General features: G+C 43.3%; 3 protein-coding genes across 6 annotated transcripts in view; 2 read left to right on the forward strand and 1 right to left on the reverse strand.

Annotated features, from left to right (window-relative positions):
* The first annotated feature begins 267 nt into the window (after positions 1–267).
* LOC125375954 lies at positions 268–4,808 on the forward strand. Its single transcript, XM_048387025.1, has 2 exons — positions 268–838; positions 936–4,808. Exons 1-2 carry the CDS (start codon positions 268–270, stop codon positions 989–991), a joined length of 627 nt encoding a protein of 208 aa, XP_048242982.1. The 3' UTR covers positions 992–4,808.
* LOC124112083 lies at positions 1,520–4,808 on the forward strand. 4 transcript variants are annotated; one of them, XM_046472023.2, is made up of 3 exons: positions 1,554–1,636; positions 2,150–2,710; positions 4,230–4,808. In XM_046472023.2, the coding sequence occupies exons 1-2, from the start codon at positions 1,572–1,574 to the stop codon at positions 2,691–2,693; spliced, it is 609 nt and encodes a 202-aa protein (XP_046327979.2). In that variant the 5' UTR covers positions 1,554–1,571; the 3' UTR covers positions 2,694–2,710; positions 4,230–4,808. The 4 variants fall into 4 exon arrangements, with proteins under 4 accessions (XP_048243000.1, XP_046327979.2, XP_048242998.1 ...); XM_048387041.1 differs by having other exon boundaries at positions 4,234–4,808; XM_048387043.1 differs by having other exon boundaries at positions 1,520–1,612; positions 2,150–4,808.
* A 3,217-nt stretch (positions 4,809–8,025) lies between these two features.
* LOC124112110 overlaps positions 8,026–18,942 on the reverse strand; it is a 52,782-nt gene continuing 41,865 nt past the window's right edge. The window contains exons 7-14 of the mRNA XM_046472080.2: positions 17,260–17,351; positions 17,055–17,139; positions 14,717–14,788; positions 14,185–14,280; positions 12,929–13,087; positions 12,683–12,778; positions 12,342–12,564; positions 8,026–9,518 (exon numbers count right to left, since the gene is read on the reverse strand). Coding sequence (XP_046328036.2) covers positions 9,493–9,518; positions 12,342–12,564; positions 12,683–12,778; positions 12,929–13,087; positions 14,185–14,280; positions 14,717–14,788; positions 17,055–17,139; positions 17,260–17,351 — 849 coding nt within the window. The 3' untranslated portion in view covers positions 8,026–9,492. The remainder of the gene's footprint in view (positions 9,519–12,341; positions 12,565–12,682; positions 12,779–12,928; positions 13,088–14,184; positions 14,281–14,716; positions 14,789–17,054; positions 17,140–17,259; positions 17,352–18,942) is intronic.

Genomic DNA, 18,942 nt, shown 5'->3' on the forward strand with positions numbered 1-18,942 from the left:
GTACACACGTGTATCACTGTATCTAATCGCTTGTACGTTTCCTTTGTACCCAGTCGCGACCGTTTCGCCGATTACGCTTTGAATACCATCTATTCCAACACTCGCCGTATCGCATTTACACAATCGCGACCGTGTCGCCGATTACGCTTTGAATACCATCTATTTCAGCACTCGCCGTATCGCATTTATTCCGTTCTACTCCCGAACTTCGACCTCGGGACAATTTTACGCTTGTGGAATACCAACTCACCACCTCGACCTTTCGTGATGCCTCCCAAGAGAAAAGCAGCCGTCAACCACAAGCTTGTGAGGGGAGCCAAGCAGGCCAGGGCAACCAGAAGACAAACCCCGGGAGTACACATTGTACAGGAGGCAACAGCTGATGGTGAGTCTGCCAATTACGGAAATATCGAAGGGGGCAACAGAATTAACGTACAATCGGCGCAGCTTGTAAATGCCGCACAGGCTGCCAACTCGGCTACCCAGGTAAATGAGCAACTGGAAAAAATACTCCAGTTGCTGGAACATTCAGCGCCCGGCCCGGTTAGCGCAAACCAACAGGTAAGGCTTGGTTTTAGTTCTCCCGCCATTTCGCCCAACATAGGGAGAATCCCCGATGCTCACAACGAGGCCGACGGTGACGCGGCTTGGCCAGCCAATCACATCGCAGGATACGGGGATTCCCTTTCCTTCCGTGCGGATGGAATAGACGCGCACGTCAAACAACAGGTGAGGGAAAAAATCTGGCGTGGCGAGTATGTCGACCTCGGCACAATCCTACCAAACACCGAGGGAGGTCACGAGGACGGTACGATTACCATGGCGTACGACTCCTCAGGTAAGGTAATTTTTAAACCAATAAAGCAGCAACCAAAGCGCCTGTCCCTGGCAAGCTGGACTTCAGCTTTCCACATTTTCATGTGTATATATGTTAGTAGGCACTCCGAGGTCCGCACAACCCAGGGGCTGTTGTCCTACATGGAAACCATAAGAACGGCGGCACTTCGATTCGGGGGGGGATGCCTGGTCAACCTACGACCAACAATTCCGACACAGAATGTCAAGGGACCCCTCACGACGCTGGGACAACATCGACGGGGAGTTGTGGCTGAAGTACATGGTAACACAGCCGGTACTACAACCAGAATCAGGCGGACGGGGCGCAATGACACGCGTAGAGGGGGACATCGCCAGTCAGGTATGCTGGGATTTCAATAAATTTGGCTGTAGCAGGGTCAACTGTAAGTACACTCACAAATGCGGTAAGTGTGGCAAACATTCCCATAGCTCTAGGACCTGCTTTCGAGGGAATGGGGTCCAACCCACGAATCCTGCAGTGCCTCAGATATAATATTATGTTTAAGGCAAAGTATGTATGATCCACTGCTAACACTATTGCCGATGCTCTCTCGAGGTTCCAGCTCAAACGCTTCCGAGAGGCAGCACCAGCCGCGGACCAGAACCCCACACCTATCCCGTGCAACATATGGCTGATCTGAGGCAGGAAGCCGGCAGACTCCTACAACAATCTCTGTCTACTAATACATGGGCCACTTACCAAACAGGCATCAATGCCTTGCACCAGTTCCGGTCCGCACACCAGCTACAAGAGGTGTGGCCAGTCCCGCTGGATCAGGTCGTAAACTTTATAGCTTATCTCTCAGTCACTCACCACTCCCCTAACACAGTCAAGACTTACATTGCAGCGCTGTCTTCACACCACAAATTCCACGGGCTCACCGACTGTACAAACCATTTCCTGGTAGGCAAGATTTTAACCGGCTTACACAAATCAGCGGGCCGACCAGACACCAGAAAACCGATCACTGCAGATCTGCTGCAGGTAGTAACCAACAATCTGCCTCACGTATGCTCATCAGCATATGAAGCCAGGCTGTTCAAGGCAGTCTACTGCACAGCCTTCTTCGGTTTCTTTAGGGTTAGCGAACTGGTCCAAACTGGACCCTCAAAAACAGGTTGCGCCATCCAGAATTTAAGCTTCTCGGGCAACCACCAGCAGCATACAACAATACGGCAGGTGGAAATCAGATTGCTACAATGCTTACATACGCTTACCAACAAATTCAATGTTGCACAATTAATTCAAATAGTCTTTCATGGTATTTACTACACTTCTTATTGTTTACAGTTTGGATGGTGGGATCCAGCTACATGGCCAGGGCACGGCAGTACTTGCTCCTGAAGGGCACCAGTCCGAACCAACCGAGGATGCTATGGCTGGCACGAGGGGGATGAGGTGGAAGGAGCTGGACACCATTCTGGATGCACAGGTCAAGGCGACACGGCGCAGCCCCAGAGCCCTCATCATTCACCTGGGCTCCAACGACCTGTGCTCGGTCAAGGGCAGCCAACTCTACCTGGACATGGTGGCATCAATCCTTCGGATACAACTCCAGCTTCCTGACACCAAGATCATCGTATCCTCAATGCTGCCCAGGCGCTACTGGCACGATGCCAGGGACCCACTAAAGATCGAGGGGATGCGGAAGAATATCAACCGCCGACTGGCCAACCGAGTCAAAGAGCTTGGCGGTACCATGGTGCCACATCCCCAGATCCTGGCATCAGACAAGACATGGTACGCCTGGGAGGGCGTCCACCTCAGTGACAAAGGACTGTGTGTGTTTACGGACAATGTTTTGCATGCCCTGGCGCTTGTTTTGCGCCAGTAAGGATATTATCCCCACAGGTTAGTGTTTCCTTTCAGTACATAGGCAAGCCGGGCAACAATGCTATCTCCGCGCATCGCGTGGCCGTGGGTGTGGGGTAGCACTCTGGTGCTTTGTGGCGGGGTTCTTGTGGGCTACACGGCTAGTAACAAATTAACTTGCTTCCAAATTAATACTCGTGCTTAACGGGAACCTTTCGGGAAAGCGGGAACCTTTCCGGGGTTACCTGCTTCTCAGTGGGAACCTTGTCTTTCCCGACTTTTCAGCCGGGGAATCGTAAAATAACATACGTTGGGGCAAACAATTGCCACATATATGGGCCCTGCGGCGGAAGTCGTCTTGTCAAGCGGTAGCTGACAGTTGGGTCCGCGGCGGGAGCCGCACAATGGTTTTGCTAATGGGGCCGGGCAGTGGGATCTGCTTTGGCCGGCTACCTGGGGCCGGGCAGCGGTAGTCTGACTTAGGCCAGCAGCGTGGAGCTGCTTTTGGCAGCGTGGGAGTTGCCAAGCAATGGTAGCGTTTAAATATGCTACCGTGGGGGCCGGACAGCGGTAGCAGTCTCAGGACAGCAGCGCTAGCTGCAATCGCCGTTTGCCACGCGCGTGGCCATAGCAACGGTAGCATTTTGGTATACACAATTAGCAGCTAAGTAGCCCACTAGTACCTGCACACCCTCGGCCATTTAACCCACTCTCATCTTCTGTTTTTATTATAGGCACGGGCATCCACGGCTCGGTGGCCCGTGCCTCTCCTTGGCATATCGCGGGATAATTACATTTAGTACTAACTACTAAATGACTTTATCGCGCGTATCCAAACCATGGGCTAATCACGTCTGTAACCCAATCACCCCTCGTAACTCAATCACCCCGGGCGACCACCCGGCACCGTGCCCGGGGAATAATCCCGCGCAAGCATCATCCCGCCCTTTGTTAGTCCGTCATTCGCGAACAGCCCTTCCCCAAGTACACACGTGTGTCACTGTATCTAATCGCTTTCCCACCCACCCACCCACATAGCTTGCCACTCCTTTTTCTTTCCTTTTCAGCCTGACGTGTCCTCTTAACCTGGAATGCTAATCACTTCTTTTCTTCAGCGTTTATTCTATTATAGGTACCAGCAGAGCGGATTGTATATATGTAAATAAACCTGTACAAATGTAAAATAGGTTTTCCGGGCGCTTGTATATATGTACATACTTTCTGCTGGTCACACCTAATTAATGAATGGACTGGTCCACTTCCCCTGCTATGAGGGATTGTCAATATGTTGAGACAATGAGCTGTAGTGGACAACTACAACAATGTCTTTAAAAACTCCTCCTTTCTTCAATTTGCTCCGGTACATCACAAATCTTATTCAAACATTACCTTTAAACAAGTTGTGGGATTTGTGTAAGAATATACCAAATGTTCTCAATCACTAATACTTCCTTCTCTTGTGTATGGTATAACATATAAATATATTTGAACATGAGCTTCAACCTCGTCCAATTAAGCTATAGCCGGACCTACGAAAGTTGAGTATGTCTTGTCCCAGAAAGGTGCCCCACAAGTTCTCCTAGACGTTCACCTCGACTGTGGATATACCATGCGACACAAGGGCCCCGTACAAACAACAACTTAGAAGGTTTCCACTCCAGAATCGGCAAGTCCCTCCAGCACAAGCATCCAAATATCTTCAGATTTATCGAACTGATCCAGAAGGTAGAAATTTCGGAGAGAGCGAAACTAGCGCAGATTCAATTTGGAGCAGCACCACCACCCAGGAAGGTTGTCTACAGAGAGAAGGAACAGCTTCATCGCCGTGAAAAGACACCCCTTCAGTACCTGGATGCAGTTGGTCCACTGATGATAAACACTCCCAATTGACAGACGGCCTAATCATCTGACAGACCAGTCAAGTGTGACCAGTGTACCTGCCTGGTCTTACCTCCTAATTACTGAGCTGCCCAATACTGCCATACTCTGGGCAGAGTAAGCTACTCCAACTCGTTGAGTGATAGAGATTAACCAGATTATGATTGTGTTTGTAAGTTGCGTTTGATCTGTGTCGGGTTGCAGTTGTTTTATTAGGCAAGACCAGGGGTAGATTTTTCAATTAAACCTTTCAACCGTTGAGTTTGTTTTGCATTCGTTTCATTAAATACATTGTTAGGTAGAATAATAACACGTTATATAGATTAAACATCTCCCTAACCTGTGTATAATCTCACATGTACTCTAAGTACCGTACTATATTACTTTGAGGAGACATTGAGAAGGCATTGTATGCTGTCAGAATGACTTTACGCAAATCCCTGCGTCAATGGACCCGTGAAGATCCGGGGTAGAACAGATCTTCAACCCATTCTTGGCGTAAAAGGGCGACAGCGCTTGTCGTAAGAGGCGACTACCGGGATCGGGTGGTCAGGTTCGCTGACCTGGTTGATGCATGTCACCGTATCCCAATTGCGTGTTTTAAGTAAAGGAACATATTCTCGCCCGTGGGCCTGCCCATTGGCCAAACCTTTTTCTCGCCCATGGGCGAAATATTTCAATATCGCTATAAAATAGTTGAATTAAGTTAAAATGAGTTAAATTTTGTGTCATGGGCAGGCCCATTGGCGACATAGTGTAAATATTGAGTTTTTGAACAATTTTTTGTTCATTTTTTTTCCTTGGTATGTTCCCATGAAAATAGCATGTTTAATTTTGTAAATACCTTTGACCGAGACTGGGAAAAGACCGTAGAGTTTCTGGACTTTTGGGTTTCAAGAATTAAAATGGGACCACCAAGTGGCGCTACATGAATGGTGAATATGCCACAGCAGTAACGTACCACCAGGTGGAGCTACATGAATGGTAAATATACTACAGCAGTAACATACCAGCAAGTGGCGCTACATGAATGGTAAATATACTACAGCAGTAACACGCCACCAAGTGGCGCTACATGAATGGTAAATATACTACAGCAGTAACATACCACCAAGTGGCGCTACATGAATGGTGAATATACCACAGCAGTTACATACCACCAAGTGGCTAAATGAATGGTAAATATACTACAGCAGTATCGTGCCACCAGGTGGCGCTACAAGAATAGTCCTGGTGTATACCTGAAAAAAGTTAGACATGCGAGCCAGAAAGAATTTAAGCCACCAGCGTGCAATGGTGTGCACACAAGGCGAGTAATATAAGGAACAGATAGACCATTCCAAAACATACGACAAACCCTCTCCGGCGTATATACAAGAATAACACGGCAGTAGATCTATCGACCCGAAGAATGTACGAGCCCAGACAACGAGCTGTTGCTGGTTCTGTTCTATTGATGTACTACAGGGCCAAATAGCACGAGATTATTCCTATGCATTTTCCACGAACGTAACTTTCAATATTTGTTATTGAGAAATCATGAGATAATGTTGATTCTACATAAACCATGGTATGGTTGATAATAAATATTTCTATAATTTCCTGTAAAACTGTTGCGTCAGTTTTACTTGTTTAAATACACGTTCATTCTTGGCAGTGAATTCCAGGCTCAGAATCAACTGCATGAACAATAGCGTGACACCATCATGACGGTGAATGTTAAGGATCCAACTGTAACAGAATGTAACTATACACAAGTTGAGATTGCTGCAGAGCATCAATTGTTCCCCGCCATATAATGTCATATGTAGAGGAAGGAAGTGCAGGCAATGGGAAGAAAGGATTGATGTAAAGTACAAATTGGTTGTTATTAATGTAGTTATCTTTGAAATCCCATTAAAGAATCAGTGCATTTAAATCGTCAGCACAAGAAAAACCAAGGAACGCAAACACATAACTAGGCCTGTCAGGCAGAACTTGGTATATACCCACTATTAGTACCAGTAACATATAAAATAATTGATTACAAATCCTATACAGATAACACAAGAAATGTCATTCTAAAATATGCTTCGGCAGCAAATATCAATCTTTCTGGTCAAAATCTTGGCCGGGTTAAATAAAACAAACTTTTGAAATAGTAAACACAAAATATGTAATGAATCCACTGTAAATAAACTTCAGTCGAAATGTAAATATGTGTTCACGCATTCATTAAGGAATTCCAATTTATCCAACAGCAAGTTAAGAAATTACAGGTTGGTCAAGTCATCTATAAATATTGAGAATTATATTTTATTGTAAAAACAAAGCTCAAAGGTAAAAAAATGAAACTAGTAGATATTAAAAAGAAACACCAACCCCATTGAAACAACGTCTCTGTGAAACAAGTGATGTCAACATTATGCAATGTCTTATATAAAATACAACCGAGAAAGGGAATCACAAATAATCCTCAATTATGATAAAGAATTTGGTACACTCTGTAAGAGGAACATTTCTTGATAATTTTTACCAAAGGTTATACAGAAACAATTTCCAAGATCAGTTTATCATATCTACAAGTATAAACAAATTCCTTGTATGGTCAACATTACCATAGCTTTGCTCAATACTCATAGTGTTTCCATACCATTATAATACACTTGTTTTGAAATAGAATTGTTACAATGTACCTCCTTTGTATTTTGAATGTACTCGTGTGTTTTGCACTTATTGTTCATATATTTTGTAGTTTGTGATAGTGTAATACTGCCACTGTTTCTTCATGGAATGTTACGCAATACTTATCTCATCTGAAACATCTTTGTTGTATGATAGTTTGTTACAGTTGTGTACGGGGGCACGGTTGGCCCAGTCGCCTAAGGCGCTGTATTCGCTATGCAGAGTTGTGTCCTTTGGGCACGCCAGAAACCTATGACATAGTGTTCGAATCCAGGTTCGCCCCGATTATGTTGTCAGCATAAATAACCGTGCTCGTGGGTTTCACCAATTGGTGAACGTCTAAGACTTGCATCACTTCGGGCTTTCCTCCTGCGTCAAGCTATTCAATACTAGTCAACCCACTCATTACTCTTGTGTACGGTTCCGTTTGGTTAACTTGGGTTGTGTTGTGATTACTGCCGGTTTAGAATTGAAGTATGTTTAGAAGAATGTTACTTTGTTCAACCCAAACATCGTGAATATATCATGCAACCGTATTATTTTTTAAGAAAACAATTGCAAACTAGAGTCTTGCCTGTTGGTTCCATACGTATCCAGAAACAAAACACATATACGGTTGTAAAATCTCTGTCGGAAGTTTAAAAAACTGTCAAATAAACCATGCAGAACCGTAAACCGCCGCATGAAACGGTATAAATCATCCATTACATACAGTGAACTACTTGAAACAATTCTGTGCTCAACAGTGCACAGCAAGCACCCAACATGTGATAATGAAGACAACTAATTACAAATTTCTCATATCAAACCCGTTGTTTTACATGTGTTGTTTATTGAACAAAGTCATTCTATAGAAGCCTGGTATTTAATCGTTTTGAACAATAAGTTGCAATAACAGTGTGAAAGGAGAAAGATTGAGTGCGCGTTACATGCTTGACATGAATTCCTCACTGAAACCTTTCTCGCTGGGTGCCTGAATAGCATACGATACATTGCAAAGGTAGTGCGTAAAAGATCTATTCGGGTAAGGGAGATAATCACTCACTCTCAGTGATACAGCTTGAAAAGATACGGTGTTCAGAATTGCAAGGTCAGTGCATGATAAAGCTCTATACTACGCCTATAGCTAAAGGAGATAATCGCTCAATGCGTATAATAGTTTATTCTTACAAAATATAAACAGGTTAACTTAAGCAAAGATAGATATATATCCCCTAAACATTTTACCTCTTAAAAACAAAATGAACAAATTGAATGGATTATCTACATTACGAAACATGACTGAGTCACAGAATGAGGCAGGCGATTGATTAAAACATGTTCGGATTAAATTACTCTTATTTCATTTTAAAAACTCCAAACCTTTTAGAGAAACCAAAATGGCGCTCTCCTTCAGTCATAATTAAACTAACCGTTATACTTTCCCGCCTTCAGGAAAATAACTTGTGGAACTTGCATACTTGGCTACGGCCAGATAAACCGGTCTTGTGTACAAAGTCCCTTATTTCACCAAGCTAATGTACACATGTTTTATGGCGGGATGTGAGCCCCTCTCGTACCGGCAATGAACGATTTCCTGAACCACTTGTACTCGGATATGAATTGTTTCCGAACGGACATCTCGCTCCTCGAAGTCAATACAGACACAATGGGGGAAATGTGAAACTCCCTCATATACACGGTACAGAAGTACATGTTACTAATGTCAGGCAATGTAAAATGGGGTTTGACGTCGAGTTCAGGGTTATTGCACTGTACACATGTTACTTGTGGGCGATACTGGACATATCTGTACAATGCTGCAAAACACATGTTACATTGTACAAGCAGGTACAACACATATGAACACATCATAATATAACGATGATTTCTATAAAAAAAACTTACAACATGACAGTAATATGACAATAGTAGAGATCGTGATGCAACAATATCGAAACCTACCAATCGATAATCACTCGCCATGAACAATCAGGACTCAACAACGCATTTGTCTGTGGGTAATTTTTGCTCTCTAACTTACGCCTTTGTTTCAATTATCTTCACTTAGAAACTCTTTTTCATGCACATATTCCTCGCTTAACCCATTCCGAACCAGCTGCAGTTGTTTCCTAATGACGCAAACGACTGTCAGGCTAAATACAAAATCTGACATGCATTGTAATCCAATCACTGCTTGTGATGAGTGTGGGCGTTAATGCGTCCCCTGGCAGGCTACACTGGTCAGAAGTTCTATCCCCAGTCTGGAGGAACATGTTGGAAACTTGCGGGGCTGTAGTTCATGTGCCGTGGGCGTGGTTCACAACTGAAACACATTATGGCTTCTGTCCTGTTACGACCGTATGACCATAACAATTTATTATACGAGCAAATGTACGTGTTCACGAAGAAACCCTAAACCACTCAGATATAGAATACTGTGAGGGACATTCGCGCGATCTCGAATTCTCGCGATCTCGACCTTTGGAAACGAGCTAAATATCCCCAAAGTGCGACATTTGGCCCAAATCCCGCTTTCTGAAACTTTTGATACATAGCACTTTTTGCCAAAAGTCGAAACGCGAGCATACGTCATTTGGACATGATGAAAAATCTCGTAATCTCGCAACTTCGACTTGTCGAATGAGGCCACAAGAACGCGCGAGAATGTGACATTTAATTTTCTCGCGATCTTACGTTCTCGCATTAAAGACTCTATCCGTGCGCATGAGTAATATCATAACGTCAAAGGCGCATGCGCTCATAAGTAGTCCTGTGGTCCTGCTTCTTTCATGCTCTTCATTCTCCAAGCAGAATTTAGCAAACTTATGACTTGAGCTTGAAAATGTAATAGTCATATGTAAACAAGTCCTCTCTCGTTGTTACAGTTTCCTATGTACTTCACATGAAAACTCTCAACATTCTCAATATAATTTTACAGAAGAAATTCTGTACATGAATGTCAAATGATAGTGAACTCAAAATCGTAACATTGGTCAAGTGTCGCGATCTCGTGTTGTCGCGTTTTCGTTTATAGTTACACATAACTGTATAGGCAAAAAGCGTGATAACGCAAGATCGAGACACTTGACCAATGTCGCGATCTCGCGTTCTCATGCCTTTGTGCAAATTTGCGCATAAAAACGCGACAACGCAAGAACACAAAATCGCGACAGTAGACCATTGTCGCAATCTCGCGTTCTCACGTTTTCGTGCTCTTGTGAAAATTGCCATTACAGTTATATGTAACTATTTTTAAAAACGCGAGAACGCGAGATTGCGACACTAGACTGGGTTCCTGTCTATCTAAATCGCGCTAAGCTCGCGTCGAGTACCAATAATGGAACCAGTTTATTGCGACACTTGACCAATGGAGCGATCTCGCGGTCTCACGTTCTCGTGCTTTTATGTCAATTGCAATACAGTTAATGTTAATAATTTTTTTAAACGTGAGAACGCGTGAACGTGAGATTGCGACACTTGACGAATGTCGCGATCACCCGATCTCGCGTTTCTCTGCCAATTGCCTATATAGTCATGAGAGCCGGGAGCATGAGTGGCTCAGTCGTCTGTGGCGTCGCAATTTACTATGCAGAGTTGCGTCCCTTGGGCGTACCTATGATGGTATATGTGCATGTGCATGTTAAGGCCGCAATAAATTAATGGTAAGTGTTTGATTGATTTTTTTTAAATCATGGGAGACGGGAGGCATTTTATTGTTCACATTATATTTTGTTTCTTATCGTACTGTTTTAGGCATCCGTGTACAGTTACTGTCGAAGGGTGCGATTCACATGCATCATGCGTAATCAGTAGGGCTACGGGTGTGGAGTAATTCATCAAGTAAAGAAAATAGGAACACACATATTAGCAATATTTCTATTTCTAGGAACTTCAAGTCATAATTTTGCTAAATGCTACTAGCTGAATGAAGAGCATGAAATAAGAACGACGACAGGAATACTAACGTGTGCATGCGCCTTGACCAAATGATATTACGCGATATTAGTGCGGACAGCCCATAAAACGCGAGAACGCGTAAACGCGATAAAATAAAATCACGCGTACTCGCGATTTCGTATTTTTGTGGCCTCATTTGACAATTGAGATTTTACATCATGTCCAAATGTCGCAATCTCTCGTTGTCGACTTTTGACAAAAAGTGCTTGGTAACAAAAACACGAGAATGCGAGATCGCGAGAAAGCGAGATTTCTGACATATCTAGCGTTCTAGCACTTTTGCATATATTTCGAGATCGGGAGAATGTCCCTTACAGTATTCCATACTCAGAGGAGATCATGTTAACCCTATGCTGACGAATGTAATGTTCCCCTTGAAATCATGAAAAATCGGTGAAGATCATGATAATCTTACACTAACAAATGCAAGTGTTCTTCATGAAACCACGTACCAACAAGAGGAGATCATGTCAATAGTATACTGACGAGTGTATATGTTCCCCATGAAACCCTGTACCAACAAGAGGAGATCATGTCAATAGTATACTGACGAGTGTAAATGTTCTCCATGAAATCCTGGACTAACAAGAGGAGATCATGTCAATAGTATACTGACGAATGTAAATGTTCCCCATGAAACCCTGTACCAACAAGAGGAGATCATGTCAATAGTATACTGACAAGTGTCAATGTTCCCCATGAAACCCTGGACTAACAAGAGAAGATCATGTCAATAGTATACTGACGAGTGTAAATGTTCTCCATAAAACCATGTACCAACAAGAGGAGATCATGTCAATAGTATACTGACGAGTGTAAATGTTCCCTATGAAACCCTGTACCTACAAGAGAAGATCATGTCAATAGTATACTGACGAGTGTAAATGTTCTTCATGAAACCATGTACCAACAAGAGGAGATCATGTCAATAGTATACTGACGAGTGTAAATGTTCCCCATAAAACCCTGTACCAACAAGAGGAGATCATGTCAATAGTATACTGACGAGTGTAAATGTTCCTTCATGAAACCATGTACCAACAAGAGGAGATCATGTCAATAGTATACTGACGAGTGTAAATGTTCTTCATTAAACCCTGTACCAACAAGAGGAGATCATGTCAATAGTATACTGTCGAGTGTAAATGTTCTCCATGAAATCCTGAACTAACAAGAGAAGATCACTCACTTGGGAGCTTCTCCTCGAGGGATATATCGGCCACAGACAGGGGATCATCCGCCGCGGAGATTGTCCCGTCTATGTACGGGAGGTCTGAAGCTACAGATGTTGGTTGTATTGGGGGTTGGGAAAGTAGCATCACGCCTTCCTCGATGGTGGCGAGGTGCTTCATTGGAGGGTCGTTGATGGCGACATAGTATTTGAGGAAGGCTGTGACTGACCGTCTGCCCCGCTGTCACACAAGGAATCAGTTGAATAATTGTGGAATAAGATCACACATCATTTGGCTTCTTTTAACCATTATGTTTGTGATTATGAAACCATTTCTCAGGTTAGTGTAATGTACTCACCTCCACAATAAACTCCCTGTCCCCCTCCTCCAGGACAAAGTCTGTAGTGCCCACGTGACCAGTGTTGATGCCAACAGTCCTCTCTATGTCCCTTTCCTGGGAACGACAAAGAAAATGAAACACTGCTTGTCCGTCCCCTTGTACGGTGCTTAAACAATGTAAAGGTGTTTTGAAAGATAACCTGCACAGTTCAGGATTTTATATACTATCAAGATGAGGATGTTCCAAACGCAAGAGCCGGTTTACCTCAACATATATCCTCTTGACATTGGTCAGCAGTGTGGTCTGTAGCGTCGAGAAGAAGCTGAACAGGCTGTTTACTTCCTGCCTATCGTAACCAAGGAAACGAGTTTGCAGTGTGATCCCTGTTTCTTCCATAAACCGCATCAGCTCGTTATATGTGATCTGTCACAAACAAAGCGTCACCTAGTTATTTCCTATATGTCACAAACAAAGGCTCAGCTCGTTATATGTGATCTGTCACAAACAAAGGGTCACCTAGTTATTTCCGATATGTCACAAACAAAGGATCAGCTCGTTATATGTGATCCGCAACAAACAAAGGGTCACCTAGTTATTTCCTATATGTCACAAAAAAGGATCAGCTCGTTATATGTGATATGTCACAAACAAAGGATCAGCTCGTTATATGGGATCTGTCACAAACAAAGGGTCACCTAGTTATTTCCGATATGTCACAAACAAAGGATCAGCTCGTTATATGTGATCCGCAACAAACAAAGGGTCACCTAGTTATTTCCTATATGTCACAAAAAAGGATCAGCTCGTTATATGTGATATGTCACAAACAAAGGATCAGCTCGTTATATGGGATCTGTCACAAACAAAGGGTCACCAAGTTATTTCCGATATGTCACAAACAAAGGATCAGCTCGTTATATGTGATATGTCACAAACAAAGGATCAGCTCGTTATATGTGATCTGTCACAAACAAAGGGTCACCTAGTTATTTCCGATATGTCACAAACAGAGTATTAGCTCGTTATATTGTGATCCGTCACAAACAGAGGGTCACCTAGTTATTTGCTTGTGTCACAAACAAAGGATCAGCTCGTTATATGTGATCCGTCAAAAACAAAAGGTCACCTAGATATTAGCGATATGTCCCAAACAAAGGATTATCTCAGTATATGTGAATGTCTCAAACAAAGGATCAGCTCGTTAAATGTGATATATCACAAACAAAGGATCACCTAGTTATATGTGATATGTCACAGACAAAGGATCAGCTCGTTATATGTGATCCGTCACAAACAAAGGGTCACCTAGTTATATGCGATATGTCACAAACAAAGGAGTAGCTCAGTATATGTGAATGTCACAAACAACGGATCACCTTAGTATGTGTGAATGTCACAATGCATCAGCTCGTAATTTGTGATATGTTACAGGAAAAGGATCAGCTACCTACAGGTGATTTGTAACTGTGAATAACATATTTCTATTTTTGTTTTTGTAGACGAGATGACATCCACCTTACCTCTCCGTTCCCGTCCCTGTCCAGATATTGCAGGATGGTGTCGTTGTCCACGTCTCCGAAGATCCGTCTACGGCGCGTCCTGGTGAAGGTGGCCTCCTAGAGTGTAGCCAACATACATGTGTATATTCTCTCTGTATATCTGTATAGGCCTGCCTCTACGTACAGTATCATATTGTTGCCCAGGATAAATGTGCAATGGATCTTTAATCTGTTCTGCAGAAGACATGCACACACAGATACGTTGCATCACACCTCTCTATTGAGATCCAGTACTGAGTGACGATCCTTCAACCACTCGGTCGCATGCCTCAATATATAATTATTACAGAAATAACAAAGGGTGATTATATAACTATCATAGAAGAAACAAAATATCAATCTTTTACGTCGGCACCAAGCTAGTATGGCTATTTTTTGTATATACACATACAATAGATGTCTTCTATCCTTGCTTGCAATAATATTTTTTATGAATATACGAAATAGGAGCACTACAGCCACAATGATAAATGGATAGACATGATATACTTACGTCACGAAGCGCCGCCTGCAGTTCGTCTCTGCTGATTGTGGCATTGCAGTCAGCATTATGACGTTTAAGTACCTGCAAAATGTATTTTATTAAGATAGTGAAAAAAATAAACAATAATTCATAAGCGTATTTAGACAACACGGGATACCAGTGGAAAATTGTTTTTGCCTGTATTTTCTGGAACGAATTATGTTTCTTAGTTTAAAACATATATTTACTCATCTGGCAGTCTGGCTTGGTTCGACGTATTGTCGCCCTTGTCCCACTGATGGTTATCTGATCTAATTGGTCAGCGACTACGGCCTTTCAGCTTAAGAAAGTGATTTGGGTCCGAATACAACATCATTTGTCGAAGTTACAATGTACGTTCCGTACCCAACCAAATTTTAGACCAATTAGCATAGGTAACGTGATCGACGTTTAAATTCCCTAATCATGATTGCTGTGACGTACCATCGAAAATTTGACTGACTTGAAAGGGATTGTGGTTATTTCCGGATTGATTTCAAGCTGCTTGCAGCTGGATGCCTTCAGTCATCACTTTGTGAACATTCCTACCCTGGTATTGACTGATCTGTTATGAGGTACGATTGGTGGTGTGTCTACTATTGTAGTGGGTGTCAATCCGTGAAAATACATCCATAAACCTGTTCATGAGACATTTGACTTATTTGATATTAAGCGAATTGTCTTGTCACGTATTTGTCTAAGCTCAAAGTTGATATATAATGAACCGCAAAAGAAACGTCACCATGGATAGAAAAATGAGGAACCTTATTTGTCCAAACACTGTAAACATACTTTGAGACATATTAAATCGATGAAACTTGACAAAACTGATCATCAAGGTTGAAACTAAAGTATCAAATGTTCTTAAAAGGGAAACACAACACTAGTCTCTGAGAAAATGGCATCACAAGTCAGTATCTCGTGTGTCCGCCATGTGCATTGATGACTGCCGTGCAACGTCGATACATGGAATGGATCAGGCGGTTAATGAAGGCCATAGGCACTTGAACCCACACTCTGAGGAACGCCTGACGCAGTTCAGCTGCAGTTGTCGGCCTTGGTCGGACGTCATTCAGCCGTCTTTGAATCTCGTCCCACATGTGCTCCATGGGATTTAAACCGGGACTGAGGGCAGGCCACTGCATGGTTCTGACGCCATTCTGCTGGACGAAGTCTCGTGTTGATCCCGCAGTGTGGGCACGGGCGTTATCATGCTGAAACTCATGGTTGCGGCAACGTGCCAAATGAGGTTGGCGTGTGGTCTCAAGACTTGATCAATGTACCGAGCTGCTGTGACACAATTGCCGATGTTCTGGAAGACCACATGGCCGACCCTCTGTGCAAGACCCATTCTTCCCGATACCATGATGCTCGGACCACCCCACGAGTCTCTTTCAACAACATAAGCATCCGAATAACGTTCCCCACGGCGTCGCCAGACACACACACTCTCTCTCCCTCTTTCTCTTTCTCTCTCTCTCTCTCTCTCTCTCTCTCTCTGCCATCTGCTGTTGAGATACAGACTCTTCTCCACTGCTGGTGGCGCCAATACTGGTGCTGTGTTGCCCATTGAAGACGGCCCCGGCGATGACGTGGTGTCAGAATGGGTCCTCGGTGTGGCCTGTGACAGTGGAGGTGTCTGCTCGTCAATCGTCGACGCACGTGTCCGCACTAATGTGTCGCTGGTGTGTCCCCATGGTCTGTCGAGCAGTTTCCGCAGCAGTAACAAAGCAATCTTGAAGATGCTGTCGCACAATCTGACGATCCTGACGTCGGGTGGTGACCCTTGGTCTTCCAATACGTGGTCGGTCATCTGTAGTGTTGGTGGTCTGGTACCTTTGCTGGAGCCTGTATATGGTCCTTACGTGGACTTGAAATGCATTGGCTACTTGACGGGCGGTTTGGCCAGCTTGCAATCGTCCAAGGGCTTAGTGTCGCTGATTTCTTGTCAATCTTGGCATGTGGTAGCAATTCAATAACGAATGAATGTTATCCGGTCTGGGTGGATTTTTATAGTGCAAGAAATGGGGGAACGCATGTGCATTTCAATTAACACGGAACTCACGTGAATCAGGTAACTATGGCCGTTGCCGTAATGCGTTTGGGCGATCGGTTTTATTGTCATCTGCTTTGTTTGTTTTTTATCATCAAATTACATTTTTCCGGACAAGGTAATGTTACATTTTAGAAACTTTGACAAAAATCCCCAGATATTTCAATGACAACTTTTCATGCAATGATACTTGGGGTGACGTATTTTTGGCGGTTCAGTATATTAATGGTGGAAGTTGTAAGGGAGAACCCAATTGACCAATAGCTAGTGGCTGACCTTGAGAAAGGCATCTACAGCCCTGACTACACGCCTGTGCTCCCGTTCCGCCTTCAGCTGCAGCTGCCGCTTCTCCACCTTCTCCCTGCAACACGGATAGTGATATCTTCAACGCAGGCGTATATACAACTGATGACTTTTGAGGATATGCCTACTGTCATTCTGTAAAGGATATATACACTATCATCATGTCAGAGGAACCCACCTGGCAAGTTTTGTGGCAGGGAGATCCTGGAGCTCCACGCCCATCCTCTTCTCAAGCTGGTACCTCAGCACGTCCTCCTCGTTGTCAGCATACTGCAACATCAACATACAATCAAGAGCACATCTACGTCTTTGGGGAAAAGTCATTACTGTTCTGATCAATGATGCTATATGTTTGCATGGAACTATATGTTTGCAAACTAATTACATAATCTGAAGCACACCCTCTTTGGTACATGGCACAAAATGTGATCCTTCTAGATGACGAAGGATCACGTGTGCGAACATTGATGTCGAATACTGACGATCGACGAGGCAGAGCAATGGCCCCGTGATATAAGCACAGGGCCCAGTAAGCTGGTCTCCTTCTCTACATATCACAATGTAAGTTGACGACGCACACAGAGAGCCGGGAACCATTTTCAGTATGGAATTAAGCCCAGTTTAAAAACTAACGGCCAAGCTTTCAATGTAATGGACAAAGGGCACACACATTTAAAATCGCTCAAGTTCAATGGCACGTCACATTAATAGCGTGTATGACCACCACTGCTACAGAACACCCAAAGCCCCTCCGGCGCACAGAAGAAGGTCAGTCGACTGATGACGTCACGTGGGATACGTCGTCATTCTTCTTGCATGGCCTGGATAAGTTCTTGTCCCTTGGCTAGAGGATGTCGCTGTCTAACACGACGATCCATGCCATCCCCAAGGTGATTTATGGGGGAACGTGCAACACGTTGACGTTGTTGGCTGCAAGGAAGTTATCTACAATTCGAGCTGTCATGCTGATAACGAACACCACATGGCAGCTATTGTACAAACGGTAGAACAATGTCACCCATGTTAACGATGACCAGTGGTGTTCTCTCCTGTCCACAAATTCCTCCCCTCCACAATAAGGCAAGACCTCCTGAACGCAACATGCAGCCGTTCGTTTTCCCCATCGGTGGTAATAGTCCGGTAATTAAAGGTTTATTTTTCATGAAGGTTCAACAAAATTGACGGAAAAAGTTTTTTAACACATTTCACTGCCTTGATAGGTCTACTTTAAAAAAAAAAATAGTTTACCAAAATTTGACTTGGGGAAACACCCAAAATAGGTCAAATCCAAGATGGCCGCCATCAATACAAACGAAAATCGAAAAAGTAAAAAAAAAAGAATCAATCAAAATCTAAACATGGATGATGACTATTTATAATCAACTTCATAGGATTAAGACAGGGGAATATATATTTAACAATTTTAAAGTGAAATCTTACACAGAAATAAATTACGGCTGCCCGAAATGTGAAAAAAATGCAATTGTTCCATATCGGACTACAAAATACTTAACACGGGCTTATAAAGAGGGAATAACCCTGCAATACTACAGTTTACAAGTCAAACTTACTATCAATTTAAATGTCTAAAGTTCAAGACAGTCTTTATATTCACACTCATATTCTCGACATGAAGAGACGATTATTCTGTAATGTCAGAAAAGTCATGACTTGGTCCATTTGAAAATGTCATCCCTTTGCATTGTCCACATGCTGAGGTACATTGTAGACAATTTTTTTGTGCATGAGCATGTGTTTTCATCACACTTTCCAGTGCAATTGTATCTGATTATTTTCAACAGAAATTTAGGAGTGACAGCTTGGTGCCTTGTGATTGGTTTCAATATAGTGCCCTTGTTGC

This window comes from Haliotis rufescens, unplaced genomic scaffold, assembly GCF_023055435.1.
Source record: "Haliotis rufescens isolate VD_foot unplaced genomic scaffold, xgHalRufe1.0.p SCAF_10, whole genome shotgun sequence".
In the NCBI taxonomy this organism is placed as follows: Eukaryota; Metazoa; Mollusca; class Gastropoda; order Lepetellida; family Haliotidae; genus Haliotis; species Haliotis rufescens.